Raw genomic sequence first — 22,151 nt, 5'->3', positions numbered from 1 at the left:
CCCTTATGGGTCTGGCCAGATGCCGGGCACCGGGGAGAGGCCTGCCCTGCCCTTGCGATGCCCACATACCCAGGGTGGAGGCAGCTACAGCTGTGCAAAGAGACAAACCTGTGTGCCAAGGGCTACAATGGGAGCCCCAGGCAGGAGGCCCCACTGCACCTGGTGAGCAGAAGGGCTTCCCAGGAGAGCCAGCCCCAGGCTCACTAGCCTCCCTCCAGCTCGGTGTTATCTCAGGAACAAGGAATGCTGGCAGCCACGGGAGCTCGCAGCAGCCTTCAGATGCCACAGCTTTCTCATCCTGTGCTCCCCAGACTGTCTCCAGGCTTTTCTGAGTTTATATGTTTGCCTCACTTATTTTTTTGCACATTTCCAGCCAAATAAACAAAAGCTCCAGAACATTTCATCAGCAAGGCTGAACTGCTTGAGATCCTTGACCAGATTTCTTGAACTCTACAGTAGGCTTATAGGGTTCGAGTTATGGTGTAGTCCAAGGTGGCTGGTGTCCATCATTATCTTCGGCACTTCTAGTTCAATGCTTTCATCCGCTGCTAACTTGTACTGCAGGTTATTTGATCCCTCTTCCTCTCCTCAGCTGTACTCTACCGTTTCTCTGGTTAGAACAATGGCTTGCTGAAAGAAACATCTGCTTGCCACCCCTGAAACCTGGATGGTGACTTTTCAGGGAGGCTGCATAATGGTCCAGTCAGACCTGGTTCCCATTCTGACTCTACCACTTACTGATTGTAACCTTGGGCAAATTCCTGAATTGCTCCGTGCCTTAGTTTTCAGGCATAAAATGGGCCTCAACAGTATTTACCTTGAGACTTCCCTGGTGGCGCACTGGTTAAGAATCCGCCTGCCAATGCACGGGACACAGGTTCGAGCCCTGGTCTGGGAAGATCCCACATGCCACGGAGCGACTAAGCCCGTGTGCCACAACTACTGAGTCTGCGTTCTAGAGCCCGTGAGCCACAACCACTGAGCCCACATGCCACAACTACTGAAGCCCCTGCACCTAGAGCCCATGCTCTGCAACAAGAAGCCACTGCAATGAGAAGCCCCCGCTCGCCACAACTAGAGAAAACCTGCGCACAGCAACGAAGACCCAAGGCAGCCATAAATAAATAAATAAATACACTTATAAAAACAAACAAAAACCAAAAAAACAGTGTTTCCCTCATGGGGTTGTGAGAATAAACAAAAAACAGTGTTTTACTTCCTCAACATGTCCCTAAGGCCTTGGTCAAAGACCTGCTGGCACATCAGATTCTCATCAAATATTGGCCAGAAGTATTAGCTTTCTTAGCTACTAATGAGATACAAAGATTGAGAAATTTGCTTCTGGAAGAGTTGATGACCCCTTCCCAAAGGCTGGCCAATCCCATGAGCTTTTGTGAATGGAGACGAAGTATTTAACTGTGTCCCTAAGGGAGGACGGAGAAAGGGAGGGAGGAAGCGGCAGTGCAGAGGTCAGGGAGGCTGGCCTTGCGAGTACATGTCCAAGTCCAAGGCGGCTTCTGGAGCCCATCACTCCCTCCCTGAGAGGTACTGGCGGGGACGTTCGTGCTCAGGCTCTGCCTGCACCAGACAGGAGCCGCCGCTGCGTTCTGGCTGTCGGCACCCTGGAGTGGGGGCCCTGTTCCCAGACAACTGACACCCCAGTGTTCCAAGGATGGGGGCGCAGTGACTTGAAACGTGTCCTCTTGGACAGTGAAAACATTGTGGTGGCACGGATGGGTCTTCCCGTCCTGTGAGTTCCGTTTTTGCCTCGGGCCTCGGCCTCGTCTTTTAACACTTCCAACAGGAGTTCTGTGTAAGACTTGCAGCCAGTGGGACCTTGGGAACAACAGCACTCTTGCTCAGCCGTGGGGATGCGCTTCTCCCCTTGTCCACGCCACGTGGTCCACGTTGCCCCCTGGGGTACAGGGAGGCGATCGGCTTTTATCAGGAGATACATGGAACCATTTCCTCCTCCTGAGATACTCACCGTAACTCTCAAAATAAGCACTCACTCCTCTGTGGAGGCTGGTTGGTATGTTGATTCGCCTCTGCCCCTTCTGGCTATTAGGTCAGGGGGACGTCAGGCTGAGGACTCGGGAAGCACTGCTGGGCCAATTTCTGTGTGAGGCAGCGGGGGCACAGTATGTGGTCCAGTGGATGGACCTTGAGAAACTACCTGTTCCCCAATTTCCCCAGGTGCAGATTTGAGATACTATTAGATGAAGAAACCTCTCTGGTTCACACAGCCATTTCCAGTGCTATGTGTTAACAGCAAGTACTTAGAACGGTGCCTGGCACACAGAAGGTGCTCAGTCAGTCTGGGCGAGGATGATGATGGCAAAAGGGATGACGACGATCCCTGCCCCTAAGGAGCTCACGTAGCCTGGTCGCCTTGTCCCCCAGAGCTACCGACTGGGATGGGCACTATCCTTGCTGGTTAACACTTCCGCGAGAGGGAAGTACGGGACTCAGCTCCTTTGTGTTCTAGTCTCTCTGCCCCCCCAGGTGCCTCATTCCAACTGAAACTGTGTCGTATGATGTTGTAAAGGGATAGTATGGCTGCTTGGGGGTTTAAGAATTCATATAACGTGCTCAGCCAGAGAAAACAATTTAGAATCCACATCTTCCACCAGGCACAAACTTTTCCCACCCCAGACATATGCACGTGTCCGTGTTTACTAGTGGGGATGGAAGGAGGGGAGGGAGCTGTGTTTCGGTATGAAAAGAACTAAAAATAAAAACCAACCAAATCAAAAACCAGGACAAAGTTCATGGTCTCTCCATTTCTCTTTAATACTGAACAGTAGTCTTTATACAGTTGTAACATGATTTCAAGAGTAGAAGTAAGAAACATTATTGATAAACTTCAGGGTGTAAAAATATCACTTTTAAGGATGGCTAGTTGAGGCTTTTTTAAACACAAGTTTTTTTTTTTTTTTAAAGTTTTCAAGTTTATAGTGTCATCAAATTTTGTTTGATGTCAGGATTACAATGAAGGCCATGAAGCTGTTTTATTTTACAGGGGTGGTTTACTGCAGCCTAAATTCCACGATGCAGGAGCATTGGTTCTCACACTTGACTGTGCATCAGAATCCCCTGGAGGGCTTGTTAAACAGCCCACTCACCCCACCCCAGTCTGTGAGTCTGGGGCTGGGCCCGTGAATCTGCATTTCTAGCAAGTTACCAGGGGATGCTGCCGCCGCTGGTCCCACACCACACTTGGAGACCCACTGCATACAGGAAGCAAGATCTACCCACAGCGGGGCTGTAAACTGCTGGCACCAGGGCTCTGGCACTGTTCTCGTGTTGGGGGGTGCGGGGAGAAAGCACCATCTGGAAATCACCACGGCGTTTGCATTTCTAATCCTTGATCTCACTTCTTTTGTTTGTACCTTCTAGTTAATTAAAAATAAAATGCCGTAAGGTTATTTATCCTTGAAAGAGAAAAACAGTGGTTTAGTCCTGCTGAGCACTGCCACGTATTACACTGTTTTTAATTACATTAATTTTTTATTACAAATGAGCCAGTGAAAGCTTATTTCCACTTACAAAAACCAAATCCATCATCATTTACAGCTTGCTTGCTTTCTTTGGCCCTTTCCGGTTTCCAGGCCACCCCCCAACCCTGAGCGTTCTCCCGCCCTGGGTCAGCCAGGACGTCGTAGCATGGCACTTAAGGCAGTTCCAATAACTTATTAGTGGGACACCTTGCCTGGCCTCTCCTCACCTCGCACAGACAACAGGGCACAGACGCACTATCTTCCTGAGGATTAGGACGGTTGTCTCTCCCGGAACCGACTAACTGTGGCGTCACAATTCCCATCCAGTAGCAGGGTCTCAGCCAGAACCTACTTTCTGCAGAGCAGGAAAGAACCGCCCTGAACTTGGTCCCACCCCGGGGCTGACGGAAAGCCGGGCTGGAGTGGAGTGCTGGGCTGCCGCCACGGAGCAGGCCCAAGAGCTCTGGTGAGCGGACAGCAAAGCCAGGTGGTCTTGTTTCTAACACCCCTGGATAATCAAGTGGCTTCCGGGTTTGATAACTCATAACCTTTTTTAAAAAAAAAAGGTAAAATATACTTTCTCACAAAGTGTCTGGCTGCAGCTGGCAAACCAGGACCATGAAATGTTCATCTGAAACCCCAGCAGTAGGGCAGGTGATTGGACAATCACTGTCTAAGCACAGCTCCCATCTGCACGGCCTCGGGGAAGGGCACTTCTGGACAATGGTCACATCAGAAGAAAGACAACACCAACACATTAGCTTATGCCAGAGGGAAACCAAGTTCTTTTTCTTTTTTCCTCACCTCCCCAAGCGTCTGTCCTAGTAAAGAGACTATATAATATCATATAACAAAGAACTTTCAACGCATGGAGATCGCAGCAACGTGACCAGAGCGCCAGTGGTTGTCCAAAAGCAAAAGACATCAAGTGGCTGGGCTGAGGGGGGAGCGTGACAAGCCACTACCAGCCTACGTCACGTCACTGAGGTCAGCTTGGTCCAGACGGGGTGCAGGCTCGCCGGTGCCAAGTCTGGACTGCACCCCACCCAGTGACCCCCATGTCTGCTGCGGGAGCTGAAAGCGTTTCAACTCTGAAGCAAGAGGACTACTGAGCTAAGTGACCGTAAGTCCTTCTGAGGCTACCGTCAGGGATGCTAACACCCCAGAAGTCTGCTAGCTTGGCGCTTCGGCCCCAGCCTGGGGGACCCGGCACCCGGCTTCAGTCTCCAGGTTCACAGCAGTGCCGTCCTAGGCTCTGAAGGGCTGTCCTCTCTACTAAGAACTCTCCTGGGGTTCTGGACTCGACAGCAGACAGCAGCCTCCCTGTGAGCATTATCAGGCAGACATGGTGGGACGGCACCCACGTTTTATAGACAACAGACGGACACGGGCCTTGCAAGACAGGAGCTCCTTGTTTTCAGCACAAGCATATTCTGTGAAAGCTGGGAGCTGGGTACGGGCAGCTGGGCAGGACAGAGTCTTTACCTCCTCCTGCCAGGGCAGCCCAGGGGCTAAGTTGCCCCTCGAGCAGGAGCAGGGGCCCTGGAGGAAGAGGCCGCTGCACCTGACGGCCCCTCGGGGCCCTGTCCTCGTGCCCTGTGGTCGGGGACAGCACCACCTGACTGCGGGGCTGAGGACCCTTTGGCTTCACCTTCTCTCTGCTCTTGATGGACAAAGAACAGTCTTCAAAAAAAAAAAAATCTTAAAAAACCTGGGAGTGGAAGAAATGCCAACGAGAGTTAGACGAAGAGGGAGGACTGGCGGTAGCGCGTTCTGTATTTTAGAACTTTAGCTTTCCAGACAGTCCGAATTTTGTTTTGTTTACAAATTTGTCCTGTGTACAGGTAACGCCAAATGGTCCAAATTCCAGAATGGGAAAGCAATTCATATTTATCAGTTGGTTTTAGATCTTCAAATGCTATGAATTCTCTAGAAAGGTGGTAATGGTCTCACTTGACAGGGAAATTACCAAAAGAAAAATCTTGGCTCTGCCACCTTCACTTACAGAAGGTAAAACACTTAGCAGAGACAGATTTCTGCTGGAGTTAAGACTACATTTTTCTTCGCAGCCCTTAATCTCACGAGGTGAGAAGGAGTGGAAGTTGCCAAGTTGTTGGCTACCAGACCCATCAGTCTGTTTAACTCTGGCTAAAAGCAGAGAATAATGGGCAAGTTACCAAGTTTCTCCCCCGGCTCTGGCGTGAAGATCCTCATGTAACATGCATGCTGCGACTTCCAATTGCCACACAGTAGCGGCACACAGAGCGCATTGTGATTTTTCACAGTTCTCACAAAGACAAGATCAAAAATCAGGACCAAAAACTAAAGGTATTTCGGTTTTCCAGCTGGAGTCCCACTCCGGCAAATGCTCTCCATGGTTCATTCCCCCATTCTACACCCCACCTCACCAAACCAGTGGATGAGAGATGCTCTTCCAATAAACAGAAATCGAGCTCTTTCTGTCATCCATCATATTCTGCCAGTTTTTTAAGCAATGACGAGTACAGCACGAGGTACAGAGGCTTAAGGAGGGAAGAAGCCCCACGGCTGCAGGAAGCGCCTCTAAGCCTTGCAGGGGTGTCGCGGGCATCCACTCTGCCCCCCCAGTCCACACTCAGGGTCAGGGGACCACTTGCAAGGAACCCAAAGCATGAGGATCACTGATGAGGAAACCTAAGCCCCTGGCATGCTCTCTCTGCCAGTCTGGAGTCTGACTGGGCGGTGGGCGTGGTCTTCAAGTGAACACTGGTCTGTAGTGACTGCTCTGTCCTGGTACCACAGGGTGGGTCCCAGGATCGGGCCAAGTGGCTCCGACAAACACGTGAAGAGGCGACCTATCGGAGAACCAGAGGCCAGAAAGAGCAGTGGCCCTACAGGGAGAATGCCGCAGTGACGGGATTTTAAGCAACTTTTCTTTCTCAACAGATTGCCCTTCAGCTTCAGCTCAGTCTGGTCTACAACAGCCACTGTTTAGCAAACACCTTAAATCAGCGAGCCTGCTGACTCTAAATATCCCCACACATTTAGTAATTAAGCCTCGGCGTCACAAAACTTGGTCCCTGAAGCCTGGGGAGAATCTTACTCACTAATGGCCAGCGTGTTCCCAACAGGCCCTGCTGACACACGTCAGTTTCGAGGGGCACAGTAAATCTGGTAACACCCAGATAATGGCATGGCATTTAAACAGGGCAATCCTGTAATTCATCAAGAAGCCAGCTGCTTCGTGTCACGTGGAAAGTGGGGATTACAGTACTGAGACAAGGTCCACGTGGATGTTTAAAAAGACGTGTATATTTTAATGCAAATCTAAGGACCAGCCCTGTCCTCAGTTTGTAGAAGACTATCTTAACAAAGTCTCAAAACTCTGTAAAACAAATAATCTAGTACCCTACACCTGAAGCCCTTTGTAATAATCACTTTTTTTCCTAATTTGAAAAGAAATAACTTATATATCATATAGAGTTGAGTGTAAACGTGGATGTCAATCACCCTTTTAATTTTATAAACCTGCTTTTAGCTTTCATCAACAGGCAGATTTCCTTACCAACCATGATCCTAAACATAATACCCTTCTTTAAAAAATTGTTACAAATATTTATTAAAAAGTGCAATTCAAAGGTTAGCTAGGCAAGTACATCATTACAAACCACACACACACACACACACACACACACACACGGAAAACAAAAGCCCAACACACACAAAAAAACAAGATACAAACAAAACAAGAAAAAAAAGCGTGCTGAGGAATGGGCCCCAAGAGATGAGGAGATGGAAGTCAAAGCTAGAACTCTACCCAGATGTTGCTGTGCTTCCCAAGTGCAAAAAAGATAGTGAGGAGAGACCTGCAGCTTCCAATGCCAAGTGCTGGCTCTGCGTTCAGCTGCTACTTCAATATTAGGTTTTCATCAGGGAGGTTATAAAAATATCCTATATACATGTGTACACTGGAGGCATTTTAAAAGTCATCAGAAGCTTGAAGTGTATAGTGTCTCAGCAGTTTCAGCTACTAAAACCCAACTGAAGCGTCTGTCATTTAAATTTGGATTGGCTCAGTTATTTGAATGGATGATAAAATTGAATTGTCATCTCAGGGAAAAAGGAACCAAGTTCACCTACCCATCCTTGCAGTCACTCACAGGGTAAGAAAAATCTGGTCCAGAACTAGTCTTTTTGACATTATAGTTTCTGAGTAAATGTAATCAACGTGCTGCCCCCCCAGCCCCCAAGGCAGAGTGCTGCAGGAATAAAATAACTGCCAACGACACCACCTCGGGATCTCAGTTCACTCACATGAGCTGCTCATCTAAGGGTCACTCTAGAAATGCAACTTGCACCTCTAGGCAGGAGGCTGTAGGATAGCAGCATGAATCCAGCAAGGGCCTGACCCTGGCGACCTCACCCGCCCTCTGCAGCTGTGTCCTGCTGCCCTGTCCTCCCTTCAATTCAAGCCACAAGTTGCCAGCACCCCCAAAGCTCAGTGCTTTTCATTCTTCTCCATTGGTTATTCCTACCACAAAAAACTGCGCTCGGAGAAGCACCTTCACCCTAGCACTTATCCCTGAAAAACCAATCACTGCATCTTCTGTCACAAAGTACTTCTGAGCCCTCTGTCCCCACTAACTGCCAGCTTTCAGGGGCAAAGGGACGCTGCCGCAACAGGATGTGAAACCTACCCAGGAGCCCGCATCCCCGATGGATGCCTCTGGATGGGCCAGCACGTGCTGTCTGGCGGGGGAAGGGTGTGAGCGGGGGGAAAAAGAGCTGCCAGGACGGATGGAATGAGCAACAGCCAACACGAGCCGAGTCTGCGAATTTTTCTGGATTCCTCGAAGGCCCTCCAGGGGGAGCGAGGTCCAGGGGGGCAAAGCAGGGCCCGCTGTCCTCGGATCAGGGCCAGGGGGCACCGGGAGTGTGCAGTCGTCGACTTCCTCTTCCCGCCAGCCCCCCCCCAAGCGGGGCTGAAGGACCTGGTCTCCATGGTGAGGTCACAGAGAGAAAAGTCAGCGCAGGCTGTGTTTCCAGGAGAGGGACGCGAGGAGCGGGCACACCGTGCACTGCTTCTCCCTCTCCCCTCGGGCTCCTGTGCAGGAGGAAGCGACCTGGGGGCCCCGCTGTCACAGCACTAGGAAGAGGATCAGCACGACCAGGAGGACCACGAAGAGGACAGCGATGGCACACCACTGGCGCCGATCTGGAAGGCAGGACACGAGGATCAGCTCTCCCGGGACTCGACAGCCCCCAAGATACAGTTACAGGAAACTGAAGGCAACACCTGGATGCAGGCAGAACGGGCAGAGGCCCTGAACCTGCCCGGGCACCTGGGACTCTTACCGCCGCTCTTCCCGACCTGCACTGCACATGCATTCACAACCCTGCTCGTCCCCTGGAAGCCAGCCTGGTAACGAGTACCTGCTTTGTGTCTCAAGTCTCTAATTAAAATCTATGGATCACAGTTTTCTGCTACCACATCCCTGGAAAAGGTGTTGGCATTGGTATTACAGATCAAAGCTCCTCCGCTTTAATCTCCCACCAAAATCAAATCATTTAACTAAACAGTAATCATGTTCTTTTCTTAATGAGCACAATGGAAGGACAGAAAGGAGATGAAAGCTACTGCTGGTCACTTCAGGAAACAGTGAGCTGAAAAAGCGAGCTGCAGTGATCACGGGGTGATGAACTTCACACCACCCCTGGGCAAGAAAGATCACTTAACCAGTAACTGTGTTAAAAAGTAACTGACACAGCTTATCTGTAAATGAAAGTGGAATGTCTTTTCTGAAGCTTTCTGCCCTACTCACAATTTAGAACAGGTGCAGTAAACAATGTAGCCAGAATCCATCTAAATGGCGGAGACCAAGGAGGCCCTGAGGGACAGAAGGGCCCACACAGGCTCCCGCCCACAATCCTGACTGAGTCCCCCTAACTCTCAGGGCTGCTGGGAAAACTACACAACACAAATACCCTTGCACACTCTGTGGGCCCACACTCGGGGCACAGGATGCTGTTTGTCGTCAGGATGCACCCTTCACTTGGGCAGATGTAGGAAGAGCAAGCCGTCTCTCCACAGAGGAGCCCTGCTGTTTTGCACAAAGGGTCAGGCTGAGATAAAGCCTGTGACAATGCAGCTCAACTGCTGGAAGTAAGAGTTCCATTTAAGTAGAAATACAAAGGTACATATACTGATTCACCAAAAGTTTATTTGAAAGCCTGCAGATTTTAGCACACCAGAGCTATTGAGAATCACATTATAAAAAGGTCTGAATCTAAGAAAATACACTGCAGAACTTTCCACAAAGCAATGCCAAGTCCACAAAACATGTACTTAAGTTACTTAAATGTCATGGAGAGCAAAGTCTTAGAACCGGCCAATAGAACTGCTACCAAACAATAGTAAGTAAAGCAAGTACCTTCCTAGTGGCTCATCCTGCTCTCCATCACACATGCTAGCAACTCACTTAGTAACTGGGGATTAGGGTCAAGACCTCAAGTCCATCTGTTCCTTTTCTGAAACAAGACTAGTCCAAAAGGCGTGGGGAAGCAGGGCTGGCCTACTCCAGATAATAATCTGTTAACTATCACTTCAATGGTCCAGAAAACTGAAGTCCCTAGCATTCTTTCATCTATTTTTAAATGTTTACAACAATTTAAAAGCCCTCTCATTAAACTGATTAGTCTATATTCTAGGATGATACAGTCAAGGTAAATGCTTCCTGACAAGGCACCCCGCCATCTCAGACCTGGATTTCCAATACTGAACCAGCTTCCTGTCAGCCTCTACCCAACCCTCCTCCCACCTCCATTCACTTTCTCTTCTGCAGCTGCACTAAATAGGGGTTTTCATCAAGGAGGACAGCCATCACACAAGCTAGCACAACCCAGGTATGCTCTTTCAAATGCACTTCCCTCTGAAGTGTTAAGTTGCTTCTAGGAAGCATGAACTGGGCAACCCCACGGAGCTGTTACCCTAGCAGACTTCCCCCCAAAAGGGGCGGGTACTAACCACAAGGGCTTTTGTGACCTCAAGTGAATAGTCCTAACCAGCTTTTTGCAAGCTCAGGACCTGCCTCAAAAAGTCAGGGGGAACAAAGGGGACTCCACAGGTTTTTCCCCCTCCCAATATAGTCTCTTCCCTTAAAGAGAAAAGATGAACAACAGAATTTGGGAAAGTGAGGGGAAGAAAACCTTGGTATCCACACAAAATATACTTTTTGAGGGTAGGAGAATGACAAGATTAGTCTCTCTTGGGTCATTCAAAAAAGTAAGCATGGTGTCTTGGGTGATTTCTGCCCAGGAAGCAGCCAGCACTTGGGCGGGGGGGGGGGGGGGGGGTGCTGGCGGAGGTCTCGCCTCTGCAGGGCTGTGGAGGGAGAGCGTTCAGTTACTGCCTAATCAAACTTCAGCGCATCTTGACACTCTTTATGCACAGGCTTGGTTGAAAAGCAGTGAACTTTCCTAAAAGTTATGGAGGAAAACAGAGACAAACACAAATTGCCTCGTCGTCAAATTGGAGCCAACACGGCCAAGGAGGAGGCCCGAGCAATCTCCCTGGGGAGCAAATAGAGATTAAAAGGAACCCCACAGGCAAGCTGTCCAAACCCAAGGGCCTTTCAGGCTAAACGCTCTGTTTCCTGGCTCTCTTTCTTAGACAAACATAACTGAAGTTCTTACTTTGCTCCCCAAACTTTTCTTCTGGGAGAAAGTAGGAGAAGGCATAAGCAGGCCTAGTGCTATTTATACACACTGAAACACTTATCACAATGCAAGTACTTTTCTAAATTATTCATACCCAGAATGCTGGGGACAAGGACACAGTGCATCTTTGTTCCGCTGCTCTTCTCCAAACAAAACTGGTGCTGAAGTAGCTACTAGACTTTGCGACTAATACATAAACTAGTGAGAGATCTGGTTGAAATTGGTTATATAATACTTCAGTAAAACGCTTTTTTTTTTTTTTTTTTAAAGAGGGGTGGGGTGGAAGAGGAGAGAACAGAGGGAAGCAGGAAGAGGACTTTGCAAACCTCCCTCTAGGTGTGTGGAAGACGAACTAAGCTGGTGCCTGCTGCAGGCAATGAAGAGCCTGCCAGAAGCATGAAGATATTTGCCCCTGGAGAGAATGAAGGAAACCAGGAAGCTAGGAGCTTCCCTTTGTCTTGAATATAACAGGTGCTTTGCCCCCAGGGCCATCTTCCACCTATCTTATCCTTTCTTTTTTTTCAAACAAACATTTACTATGTACTAATACATGAGAGACACCATTAAACACTTGTACACTAATTATTATTTCATTTAATCCTCACAATGACCTTGAGAGGTAGGCATCAACCTGTTTTTTTTTATATATAAGAAACTGAGCCCAAGAGAGGTGTTATGTAACTTGACTATGAGTTAAACTGCTGAAAAGCAAATACACATGTATTTAAATCTTGCCTCAAAAGGCAAGATTAGACTATTAAGACTCTGTAACATGTATGTGACAAGAGGAAACCAACAGAAAAACAAGGTGTCAAGAAACGGGGCATGTTCTGATGTGGGAGGGGGTGCTCTGGTTCAAGAACACTTACATGACCTTGAAGAATGTCTCAGTTCCTCCCTTCACCCCGAGACTCCCACAAATAAAGAGAAAAAAAGATACTAGATTTTCTTTTGACTTAAAAAGGTATTATTTCTCATATAATAGGGAAGATGGGTGGTAGTAACAAAAAAATAGTCACTGGAAAACATCTTCCTACATAGTAACTAATTTGAAAAATGTTGCTTCTTTATCCCCAGCCTGGTGCAAATTTGCTGGAATAGTTTACTACAAATTTAACTAAAAACAGTTTAAATGAGATCTGCAAGGCCATCTTATTCTGAAATGGTAGAGGTTTTTCTTTCAGTGAAAAGTCAGTCCAGGAGAAACAGTAACTGGCTCTTAATTACTGTTTTAAAATGAATTCCCTATTTTGGCAAGGAAAGAGGAAGAAAGGAAAAAGAAGGATTTTGTAATTGTAAAGAAAGTTACTCCACCAGAAGGAACGTCATCGGACACCATCAGCCTTGCACGGTGAGGAACACAAAGACTCTTCCCAGGTGAAGGCCACAAGCAGAAGACAAAGCCCGCGCGCGCTAGTCTTCTACTCTCTGACCCCAAAGCATGACAAAAATGTGCCAGAGGAAAGGGATCTGAATGCGCACACCTGTGAGAGACCTCCTAGACTGTGTGTCTAGAATTTAGTAAGAATTCTCGAGCTTAAAAGCGCATACATACCACTGGTCATGTGAGATACTTTTGCAAGTTTCTTCATCACGTTGTCCAGCCGAGACTGAGTGCTCTCCAACTCGTGAGAGAAATCATCCAACATACTAGAAAGACAAGCAGACGCAGGAGGCAGCTGGTCAGCACAGTCTCCAGATACACTGGCCATGGAGCCGGGCCTCAGTTTTAGCAAACATCAAACAGGCAACGTTGGGGTCAAGCCCCCAGCCTTTCATCCTTAGGACAAGATATGTTTTTGATTTCAGAATTTTGGAAATTTAAAGAAGTAGTAAGTTACATACACTGTGTATTAGCCAAGCCCCCAGCAGGGTCTGGGACAGTCCCCATAATCAAACACACAAGTTAATATTTCTGCAAAGAAAACCATGAGGAGTCATAGCTGCGGTCAGTTCAGGTTAGGTATTTCTGTAACATGAGCTCGCTGAAGATTTTTTTTTAATTTTGAATTTTTTAGAGCTTTCTAGAATTCAGAATTGCAGACAAGGCCAGTGTGGACCTGACCATACAATAATACAAACTCAGCAGCAGTGCAGTGTAGCAGAAAGAAGGCTGTGTGAAGTCAGACAACCAGGCTTTGCCACTTGCTACCTTGGACAAGGGACCCTGTTTGCTTATCTGTAAAATGGGGCAGTCCTATCAGCGCAGCTTCCCTGCCAGGATTCCTGTAATACCCAAAGCACTTCACAGCGATGTGAGTTAAGAAATACACTTTGATCAAATAATCACCTCCTTTCAGGCACCCTGTGCTTTATCATAAAGCTGGCGGCCTCAGGACTGAGTTCCTGACGGTGTGCGCGGCCCCTCTACACCCACAGAGAACCAGCTCCCTAAGGCTCACGCTTGCTGTCCAAGGTGCAGGTGGGAAAGAAGACACCAAAATACTTATACCAACCGTGTTTATTTCATAAATTACTAAGCATTCCAGACTTTTCAGTTTAAGATTAATATATGATTGTCCTGAGGCTAGAATGTGACACACCAATTAGTACCGGAGGGCTTATTAACAAGGCTTTATTCCTCTGGCAGCATCAAGGGCAGCTAGAACTACTGGTCTGGGTCTGTGCCCACACGAGGCACCTGACAGCCCTGCAGGATTCCGGCAACCAACTCCTCATTGAGTCAATCATTAAATAAACTCCATGTTGACAACTAAATAAACAAGCCTTTGTCCCTTACCTGAATTTTCAAATTACAACATTTTTAGCTCATTTTAGATCCTGGTAGCATCTGGGCCCTGCAGCTGGCAGACCTATCCAGGCAGGGCCACATGCTGAGCTACCTGTGTGTGCTGGGTAGGACTTTTCTTACTGAAGACAAAAACGGGTAAGTCATCCAACCTCCGGCCCAAGTACACCCACTAACCAAGTCTCTAGCCCAGCTCTAACCAACTCAGCGCTGTCCAAAAGAAATATAATGTGAGTCACATATGCCACTTAATATTTTTTAGTATCCACATTAAAAAAGGGGGGGGGATTAATTTTAATCTATTTAGCCCAATATACCTAAAAATTATCATTTCGCCATGTAATTTTACATTTTATTCATACTAAGTCTTCAGAATCTGGTATGCATTTACACTCAGGGCCCTTCTCAGTTCAGACTGGCCACATTTCATGTACTTGATGGCTGGTGGCTATTGTACTGGACAGCACAGGTCTAAGTCCAAGACCCATGTTTTTTCCTTTCAATTTACTTAGTATTTTTATTACAGTATACACATACACGGTTTGTAGAGCTAAACAGACCTACAAGGCCTCATAAAAAAAACACAGTTGTCTCGCATCCCCGAGGGCCACCGCTTTCAGCCCCTCACACTATTCTCTCAGTGCTTTCTCCAGTTTTTGAAGCTACACGCCGGCACCTCAGTATCCCTATCCTGTTGACTCCGCACGATGAAAAGCTAGGGCTTAGCCCTCCTCCCATTCCATTCCCCACATCAGCATCCTTCCCACTTCTCTTCCCCCTTCCTTCCTTCCAATATAATTGGGTCACAGTTTGATAAGGTCAACATTCAGGGTTTACACTATCATAAGTGAGGAAACGCTCCTCTCCCAGCTCGGGGGTTTGGGGCATGAATCACACTGCTCCTTGGCTCTCCCCTCTGCTGGCCGAGGATTTGGCTTTCTCAGGTCTGTTGAGTCAGTAGCCATTCATCTATTTTGCAGGATCTAAAATGTTAAGGGCATTGCTTCTTATTCCAAGCTCTATGTCCCCATAGATTTTATGCCGTTAAAAAAAAATTTCCTCTGTTCCTGTTCTAGTGGACTTCAGAGAAGGGGCAGAGATAAAAGGTTGTGTTCAGTTCACCATCTGTAACTGGAAGTCTGCCAGGCTCTACCTCTACCCAACCAGGGAAACTGCTCAAGTAATTAGTCCTTTCCCATCCCCACAATACATTTGAGGGTAAGAATGCATTTTAGACAAATTAAACTGCATGCCTAGATTCTTGTTCTGCCAGCTTCCGACCTGGTCTCCCTGCTTCCAGTCCTTTCCACCGTGGTTCATCATCTAAACCACGGAACGATGGGCTTCCCCCAAAACATAAACCTGACCACGGCATTACTAACACAACCTTCGCTGGGGCTGTGTTTCCCACTGCCCTTTGAATAAAAAGTCCGAACTCCTTAACATGGCTTCTAGGGCCTTCCCTGATCTGTTCTCTGCCTCCCTGACTTGACTTCTGCAACCTCCCTCTCAATCCCCATGCTCTAGACACACTAAGCCTCTCTGTTCCGTGCACTTTTTCACCCTGAAATCGTCACAGGGCTCTTTCTTCCTTCCGGTAAGCCCTCCCCTCTCCCCGCTCCTCCCACCCAGTCTCACCCCACCTGGCTACCTTCTACTCATCCTTCTGGTCCCAGTTAAACCTCTCTTCTCTTCTCAGGGACTTCAGACTGAGTCAGGTCTGCAGTTTAGGCTATTAGGGCCCTCAAGGCACCACGCATCCCCTACCGCGGTAGCCCAGCCCTCCACTTGTCATCACTCAACGACTTGCACCATTTATGCAACATCTGTTCCACCCAGTGACCAGTCAACTCTGATGGCAGGGACACTGTCTATTCTCTTGGCTCCTCTGTGGATACCCAGGGGCCATCCAGTAGAACAAGATGCCCAGTTTGAATTTGTAACGAATGAATCCATAACGTTGAACACAAAATCGAGGTAGGAGAGTTTCTGAAATATCCTAGTGGAATGATTATTTTTTTCAGAAAAAATATTTGTGAAATGGTAAAGGTATTATATGGTAGCATTTAAGAATGCTGTTTTTGGTGTCATACTTCAGGAGTGCACAAAGAGATTGTTCTTAAGGAAAAACAAATCCAGTTATATTTTCTTGCGTTTTCTTCTTTTTCTTTTTGTGGGGGAAGAATTTTTTATCGGTTGGAATTAAACTGATACTTTTTTCCCCATAAAATTAAAATTTAAGATACAGAGCAGAAAGTCCTGTTGAATGTAGTGGGAGAGGCACGGGATGTTAAGTTAGCCCATGTCCTATCCTCTTTGGGACAAAAATCTCCACAGAGCTTACACAGCTATATCAGTTTTACATTCCCATTCATAACAATACTTCAAATACCTGTTTGGAGGAATTTGTTCCTGTTTTTGCAGATGTTTAAAAATATTAATAACTTTGCCTAAACCCTGTTGAAAATTGTATCTGACAGATTCGCTTCTTTTGGAGAGGCCATTCTGTAAAACAGAATAAAGATGCAGCTATAAACAAAATAGCTTTTGGTTTTACCAGCCGTGTAACTGTCAGGCTCTTTACGGGTCCTGTAAGAGGGCTTTTCCCGCCATTTCTCTGCAGCGAGAGGGGCATCTCGGTACTCACACTGCCTGCTCCTCCAGCTCCCCTCCGATGCGCTGGGACATGTTCTTCAGCACCCCGATGCTGCCAGAGACCAGCTCCAACTGCTCATCCTGCTGTTCCACGATCAGCTGGTGCCAGAGAAATGGGAAATAAGCAATTAAAATCCATCTTACCTGGTTCCAAGCCCAGCACTCTAGCAGCTGCTAGCTTCTTTGCCAACTCGGGACAATTCACATTCAGAAGCAAAGCCCAGAAATCAAAGGACCAGACCGTTGCCTCGGAGAACACGCTGCTCAAAGGGCTGGGTTGTAAAGCTACTGATCTCCCCTGCGGATCCAACTTGTGAACAGTCAGCGGGGCTTGAAACCACCCAGAGAGATTTACCCTGGTTGGCTGAAGTCCAACAAGGGACAGACAATGGCCGAAAGCACCTGTGCAGTGACCACAGACACATGCGGATGCTTGGGAAGAGGAAGCCCGCTGCCAGGGTCAAGGTCTCAATCCGCAACAGCCGGCCACAGCTTAACTACAAGAGGAAGTCTGGCAGATCTCTAGACGTGGGAAAACTACGCACACAGAGTCCTTTGCTCCCTCCTCAAGGACAACTAGAGGAGGCTCTGTGGCAGCAAGCAGACAACTTCAGAGCCATAGTTACTTTTAATTGTGTTGTAGTCACCTCACTTTTTATTAAAAAAAAGAAAGTGTGCTTGGTTAATAGCAATGTAAGTAGACAAATGGTTAGGCAGACATGCTAATAGAAAAAGAACAAAAGAACACATAACCTACATGAATATATAAAACACAGTATTTAAGAACCAGTAGTTTTGATGGACAGATAATCCTCAAATCCCCAGATACTTTATTATTAGCTTCCTTTTATTAATACAACTACATATCAAAAGCAACAATACAAGTGTAAACAACCTCACCTTCCTTCTACCCCTTAACCTCCACCAAAGCAATCATTTTTATATATAACGGAACCAAAACTTTCAATGAAAAAACAAGGACTCAATTTTTCTCGAAGTGCCTTTGTTGAAATGAACACAAAGCCGAGCACAGAAGTGGAGGCTGGGGAAGAGGCTGCTGTGTTTTTAAATCAATGGCCTCCTCTGTCAGTTTCGGGTGTCTGGTCTGCTTGTCCTAAGAAATCGAATCAAGATTGGTTCTCTGGAAACTGTCATGCTCTGAAGGACGTCTTAAACAGCCTTTCTATATGCAGTCATCACACAGGTAGACTCAGGCAGCTGCAGGGCGAGCTCTGGTCCATCCTGCCCGTCATTAGCAACAAAGCCCCCGGGGCGGGGCGGGGGGCGGGCAGAGGAGCGGGGAGGGAGGCGCCTGGCCTCCCACCTCCCTGTCCTCGGCTGGTGGTTCTCAGGTACCTGCTGCTGCGCCTGTTGCTCCTCGATGAAATGGGAGTTGGCCAACTGGAGCTCCCGGTCAAGGCGCCCATATTTATCCATCGTTCCAGTGCTCCAGTTCTGTCCACCACTGTCGCCTAGCAGGGCCTGCGAGAGTGGGGCAGGGGGCAGAAGAAACAAACCATTACTACCTCTGCACAAATACCCCATCACCATGATATAAAGAGTTCTCCCAGTGCTCATAAGCTGGCCTCCCTGGGGTCAGCCTTTTATGTAGTGGTGTAGGGTAGTGCCTGTGGGGTACAATTTAAGGAATGCCAGGAAGGGTACTCTCTATTTCCAAGCTCTCCCAACGGGACTCACAAATGGGCTCTGTCCCATTAAAATTCCAATAAATGTCAACTTGAAATCAACAAACACCCATCTGTGTACTGCTCTGTGGATCTAAAGGCACTTGGTCTCTGTGGGCCAGCTCTTCCTAGCACCCTTGAGAGTTCACCAGAGACCTGTTGCAGGTTCTAGTCTCACTGATTCCAGACAGCTAGAGTCCTTTCTATTTAAGTATGACCCAGGGAAGTTTTGGTTTTTTGGAAGGGGGAGGAGAGAGTTCCCTAAAATGACAAGAAGCTAAGTCACAGCCCCTCACACACAGAAGGCACAAGAACCATCAATGTGTATTCAATATAACCCACAGATAAATCCCAATGCCCTTCAGGTGAACTAAAAGGCTACAGGTTTCCCAGACAGAACTGGGGGTTGCTTCACCAGGCAGCATGGCCACAGTGGGTGCGTGACCCTGATGACCCAGGCAAGCGTTGGCCCCGAAGTCAGTTCTTGACCTGGGCCCCCAGGCGCCAGGGTCAGGTTTCTCAGTATGAATTTGAGGAAGTCTGTAGCCAGAAAAGGGTAAGTTTGCGAATGTCTTCCTTCCTTGAAGAGGCCAGCCAGCCATGTGAGCTGGCCCTACCTGGAATGCCCACGCCTTTCTGACGGCCAAAGTTCTGCTCAAGCCAGCCCTGCGCAAAGAATCAGAAGAAGCTGGCGAATAGGGTTCTTCTTCCTTGTAGAGCTGTCAGATCTTCTTACCAGGTACTTTTTAGCTCTGGAACTGTTAAAAGCCTACCTGACTACTTGGTTCTGTCTGAAAAGCCCTCCGATAGCCCCTCAGTGTTGACATTAGCCTCACCTGACTTTCAGATGTGAATTCAGTCAAATGGCCACACTTGAGGCTAAGTTCAGGGAAGCTCAGGATGCATCTTAAGTTCTGAGGCAGTTACGAGAAGAAAATCAGGAGGCCTGAGAGCTTCCAGCAGCCCAGGGCCTCAGTCAAGAGTCTGGATGGTAACTGTCTCCGGTATAAGGCAGACCCAAGGCTCTTTGGGGATGGCTCTGCTCCAAACTGGTTGCAGGGCTGTCAAGATTTAAAAGGTCCTGCTCGTTCTGATGCGAAGACTCGAAGGACTCTATGGAGGACACTGGGGCCTAGTGATAATTTTTTCAAGGTCAGAGAAAGGCTACAGTGCATCATTAGGCTATGGGCAGAGAACTGGAGCTCCCGGGGTCACAGTCAGGGCTATTTTTTCTAGCTTACCTATGGTCTACTCTTGGGTGGACGGACATATGTCATGCTGCTAAGAGTCATCTGTGCTTTACTGTGAAGCAGTTTAGATTTCCTCAGTCTGACCTCCAGGAGTCTGGTTAGTGGGAAAGAAGACAGAGGGCCGGGAGCACCAAGGACCAGCCTGTGTGCAGGTGCCAGAGCAGGAGGTCCTGGCTAAGCAAGGAGCACCTGGTGCTAGATGAAGCATCGAGGCGGACTGCACCTGTGTGAGTGCTTAGAGAACCCTGGCCCCGCTTTTCCTTGAAACCCTGTGACTCGGAGACATTCTACTCACCGCCAAAAACAAAATTCCCAGCCATACCTGGAAAGGCTACGTATAAACACACATTTTATTTATGTTAGTTCAAATATACTATCTAGAGAATAAAAATTCAAGTAGAAGTAATAGAGGATAGGTGTTACTATTCACTGTCGAAACTAGTGATACTTCAGGTACTCAACTTCTGTAAGCTGAAGCAGAAACGAAAAGGGGACTCCAAAACTTGGCCAGCCTGCGGCCGTCACTAGCTTCTCCTAAGAGTTAGTGCCAGACGGGGTGACTAGCTAATGGCTTTCCTAGATGCACTGAGAAGAGCAAGGAGGGTAAGTGGGAAGAAAAAACCAATGACTTGGAAAATGAGATGCAGGGAAAGAAAACAGGATTAAGTTCGGTGATTTCCAGAGTACTGTCCCCTTTTCAAGCTTTTATAATACTAGTTTTCAAAATTAAGTGGGTCAAGAAACACCTACAGGTATAAAGTGAGCATTTACATCATAAACTACTGATTCCTAGTTAGTTAAAAATGCCGAGCTGATTTCTTGAGTTAACAGTCTACTAAATTCAAGGACTGGGTCTCCTGTAGCTTTTATTTTTGATGTGTCAATATCTGGGCTTTGGTTTCTGAAATTAGGTTTCATCATTTATTTGTCATAACTTATAAAAACTGGACCTCACATCAAAAAAAACAAAAGATACTTAAAATGGTGAAAGATTTAACACACATTAAATTAACACACATTTAAGTTTCCTCAAATGCTTTACATAAAATTTCAATCATTAAATGTCTAGTATTTATGTGAGTATAAATGTGAGTTCTACGCATAGGCAATGTAATAGCAGCTAGAAATAAAAAGAAAAAAAAAAAGAAAGAAAAAAGACCATGACACCATCCCTCCTAACTCACAAAGGAGCTTGAGGTCCAGCAGAGAAAGTAAGCAATTACAGCTCTTAACAGAGCGCCTGGCACACGGAATATGCGCAACAGGTGCAGAATAAATGGCCTGTGGCAAAGGCTCTAAGGTACGCAGGGGGTGCAACGGGAGCCCAGAGGAGGGAACCAGAGGGTGTGAGGGAGGGGAGCGGAGGCGAGGCTGCCTGCCAGCATCACTACGGGCTCAGCACACAAGGTCTTCTGCTTGAATACATGGTACACGAAGTCAGAATTTTTAAATTCCAAATATCTCTGTATTTTCTTTGATTGATACTGTATATTCTGATGTTTACTCACCTGTCTATTTTTCCTTTCAGCTAATGCCTGCACCGATGAGGTTGACATCTGATCCTTCATGTCCTAATGAGATAAGTAGAAGACCAGAAAACAAATGAACATCCTTAAACAAAATCATGGTTAGTATTTTGCACACTAGCCAAAATATGCATAATTTATTATTAATTTTTAAACAAAAATACAGCATTCTTTGACTTCTATTTTCAGTCTCAAAAATAAAGGAAATAAAGAGAAGGACATGCCCTTAAAAAGAAGTAACCTGGACACTAAATTTAAATATGAGGAAAGAGAAAGTATTTCCTGGGTACCTACCATAGGCCGGAAACACTGTTAAACATGTACACATATGATCACTGACTTTCCACAATGCCCCTGTGAAGCTGGTATTACCTTCATTTTACAATTGAGGAGACTAAGATCTAGAAAGACTAAGATACTTTCTCAAGGTCACATAGCCAGTAAATGGCAACCCTGAGGTATACACACAAAAGCTGTGTTCAGGGGCTAGCATCTTTAAGTATAATACATGTAAAAAAAACCACGTGCTTTATGATAAAGTATATTTACCATTACACGCCAGAGAATATTTTCAAATAGTGATAAACAGGTCACTTATTTTATTTGAGTTGCGTTCATGTGAAGTATAGACTATTTCTAACACCAGTATTTTCCAGAGTGGTATCAAAAATAATTTTGTATGGAAAGAAAAATGAATTACTTAATCTAAAACAAAACACTTGGGGATTCCCTGGTGGCGCAGTGGTTAAGAATCCACCTGCCAATACAGGAGACACAGGTTCGAGCCCTGGTCCAGGAAGATCCCACATGCCGCGGAGCAACTAAGCCTGAGTGCCACAACTACTGAGCCTGTGCTCTAGAGCCCGTGAGCCACAACTACTGAGCCCGTGTGCCGCAACTACTGAAGCCGTGCACCTAGAGCCCATGTTCCACAACAAGAGAAGCCACCACAATGAGAAGCCCACGCACCACAACAAAGAGTAGTTCCCGCTCACTGCAACTAGAGAAAGCCCGCGCGCAGCAACGAAGACCCAATGCAGCCAAAAATTTAAAAAATAAAATAAATAAAACAAAACACTTTATTAAATATG

At 47.0% G+C, this 22,151-nt stretch overlaps 1 protein-coding gene across 10 annotated transcripts in view; it reads right to left on the bottom strand.

Moving 5' to 3' along the window:
* The window catches only part of STX6 (syntaxin 6), a 74,915-nt gene that overhangs the window by 27,346 nt on the left and 25,418 nt on the right, over positions 1–22,151 (bottom strand). For 4 of the 10 annotated variants that reach the window (XM_082396009.1, XM_082396011.1, XM_082396012.1 and 1 more), the window contains 4 exons: positions 21,043–21,105; positions 17,956–18,081; positions 16,592–16,698; positions 12,751–12,845 (listed from right to left, as the gene is read on the bottom strand). In XM_082396009.1, the coding sequence (XP_082252135.1) occupies positions 12,751–12,845; positions 16,592–16,698; positions 17,956–18,081; positions 21,043–21,105 (391 nt within the window). Of the gene's footprint in view, positions 1–2,768; positions 3,856–7,070; positions 8,695–9,683; positions 10,956–12,750; positions 12,846–16,591; positions 16,699–17,955; positions 18,082–21,042; positions 21,106–22,151 lie in introns of those variants that run through there. The other 6 variants (XM_082396016.1, XM_082396010.1, XM_082396014.1 and 3 more) reach the window with 5 other exon arrangements.

This window comes from Balaenoptera borealis (assembly GCF_965194805.1).
Source record: "Balaenoptera borealis genome assembly, chromosome: 1".
Lineage (NCBI taxonomy): Eukaryota > Metazoa > Chordata > Mammalia > Artiodactyla > Balaenopteridae > Balaenoptera > Balaenoptera borealis.
This window is presented reverse-complemented; position numbering and strand designations above follow the sequence as displayed.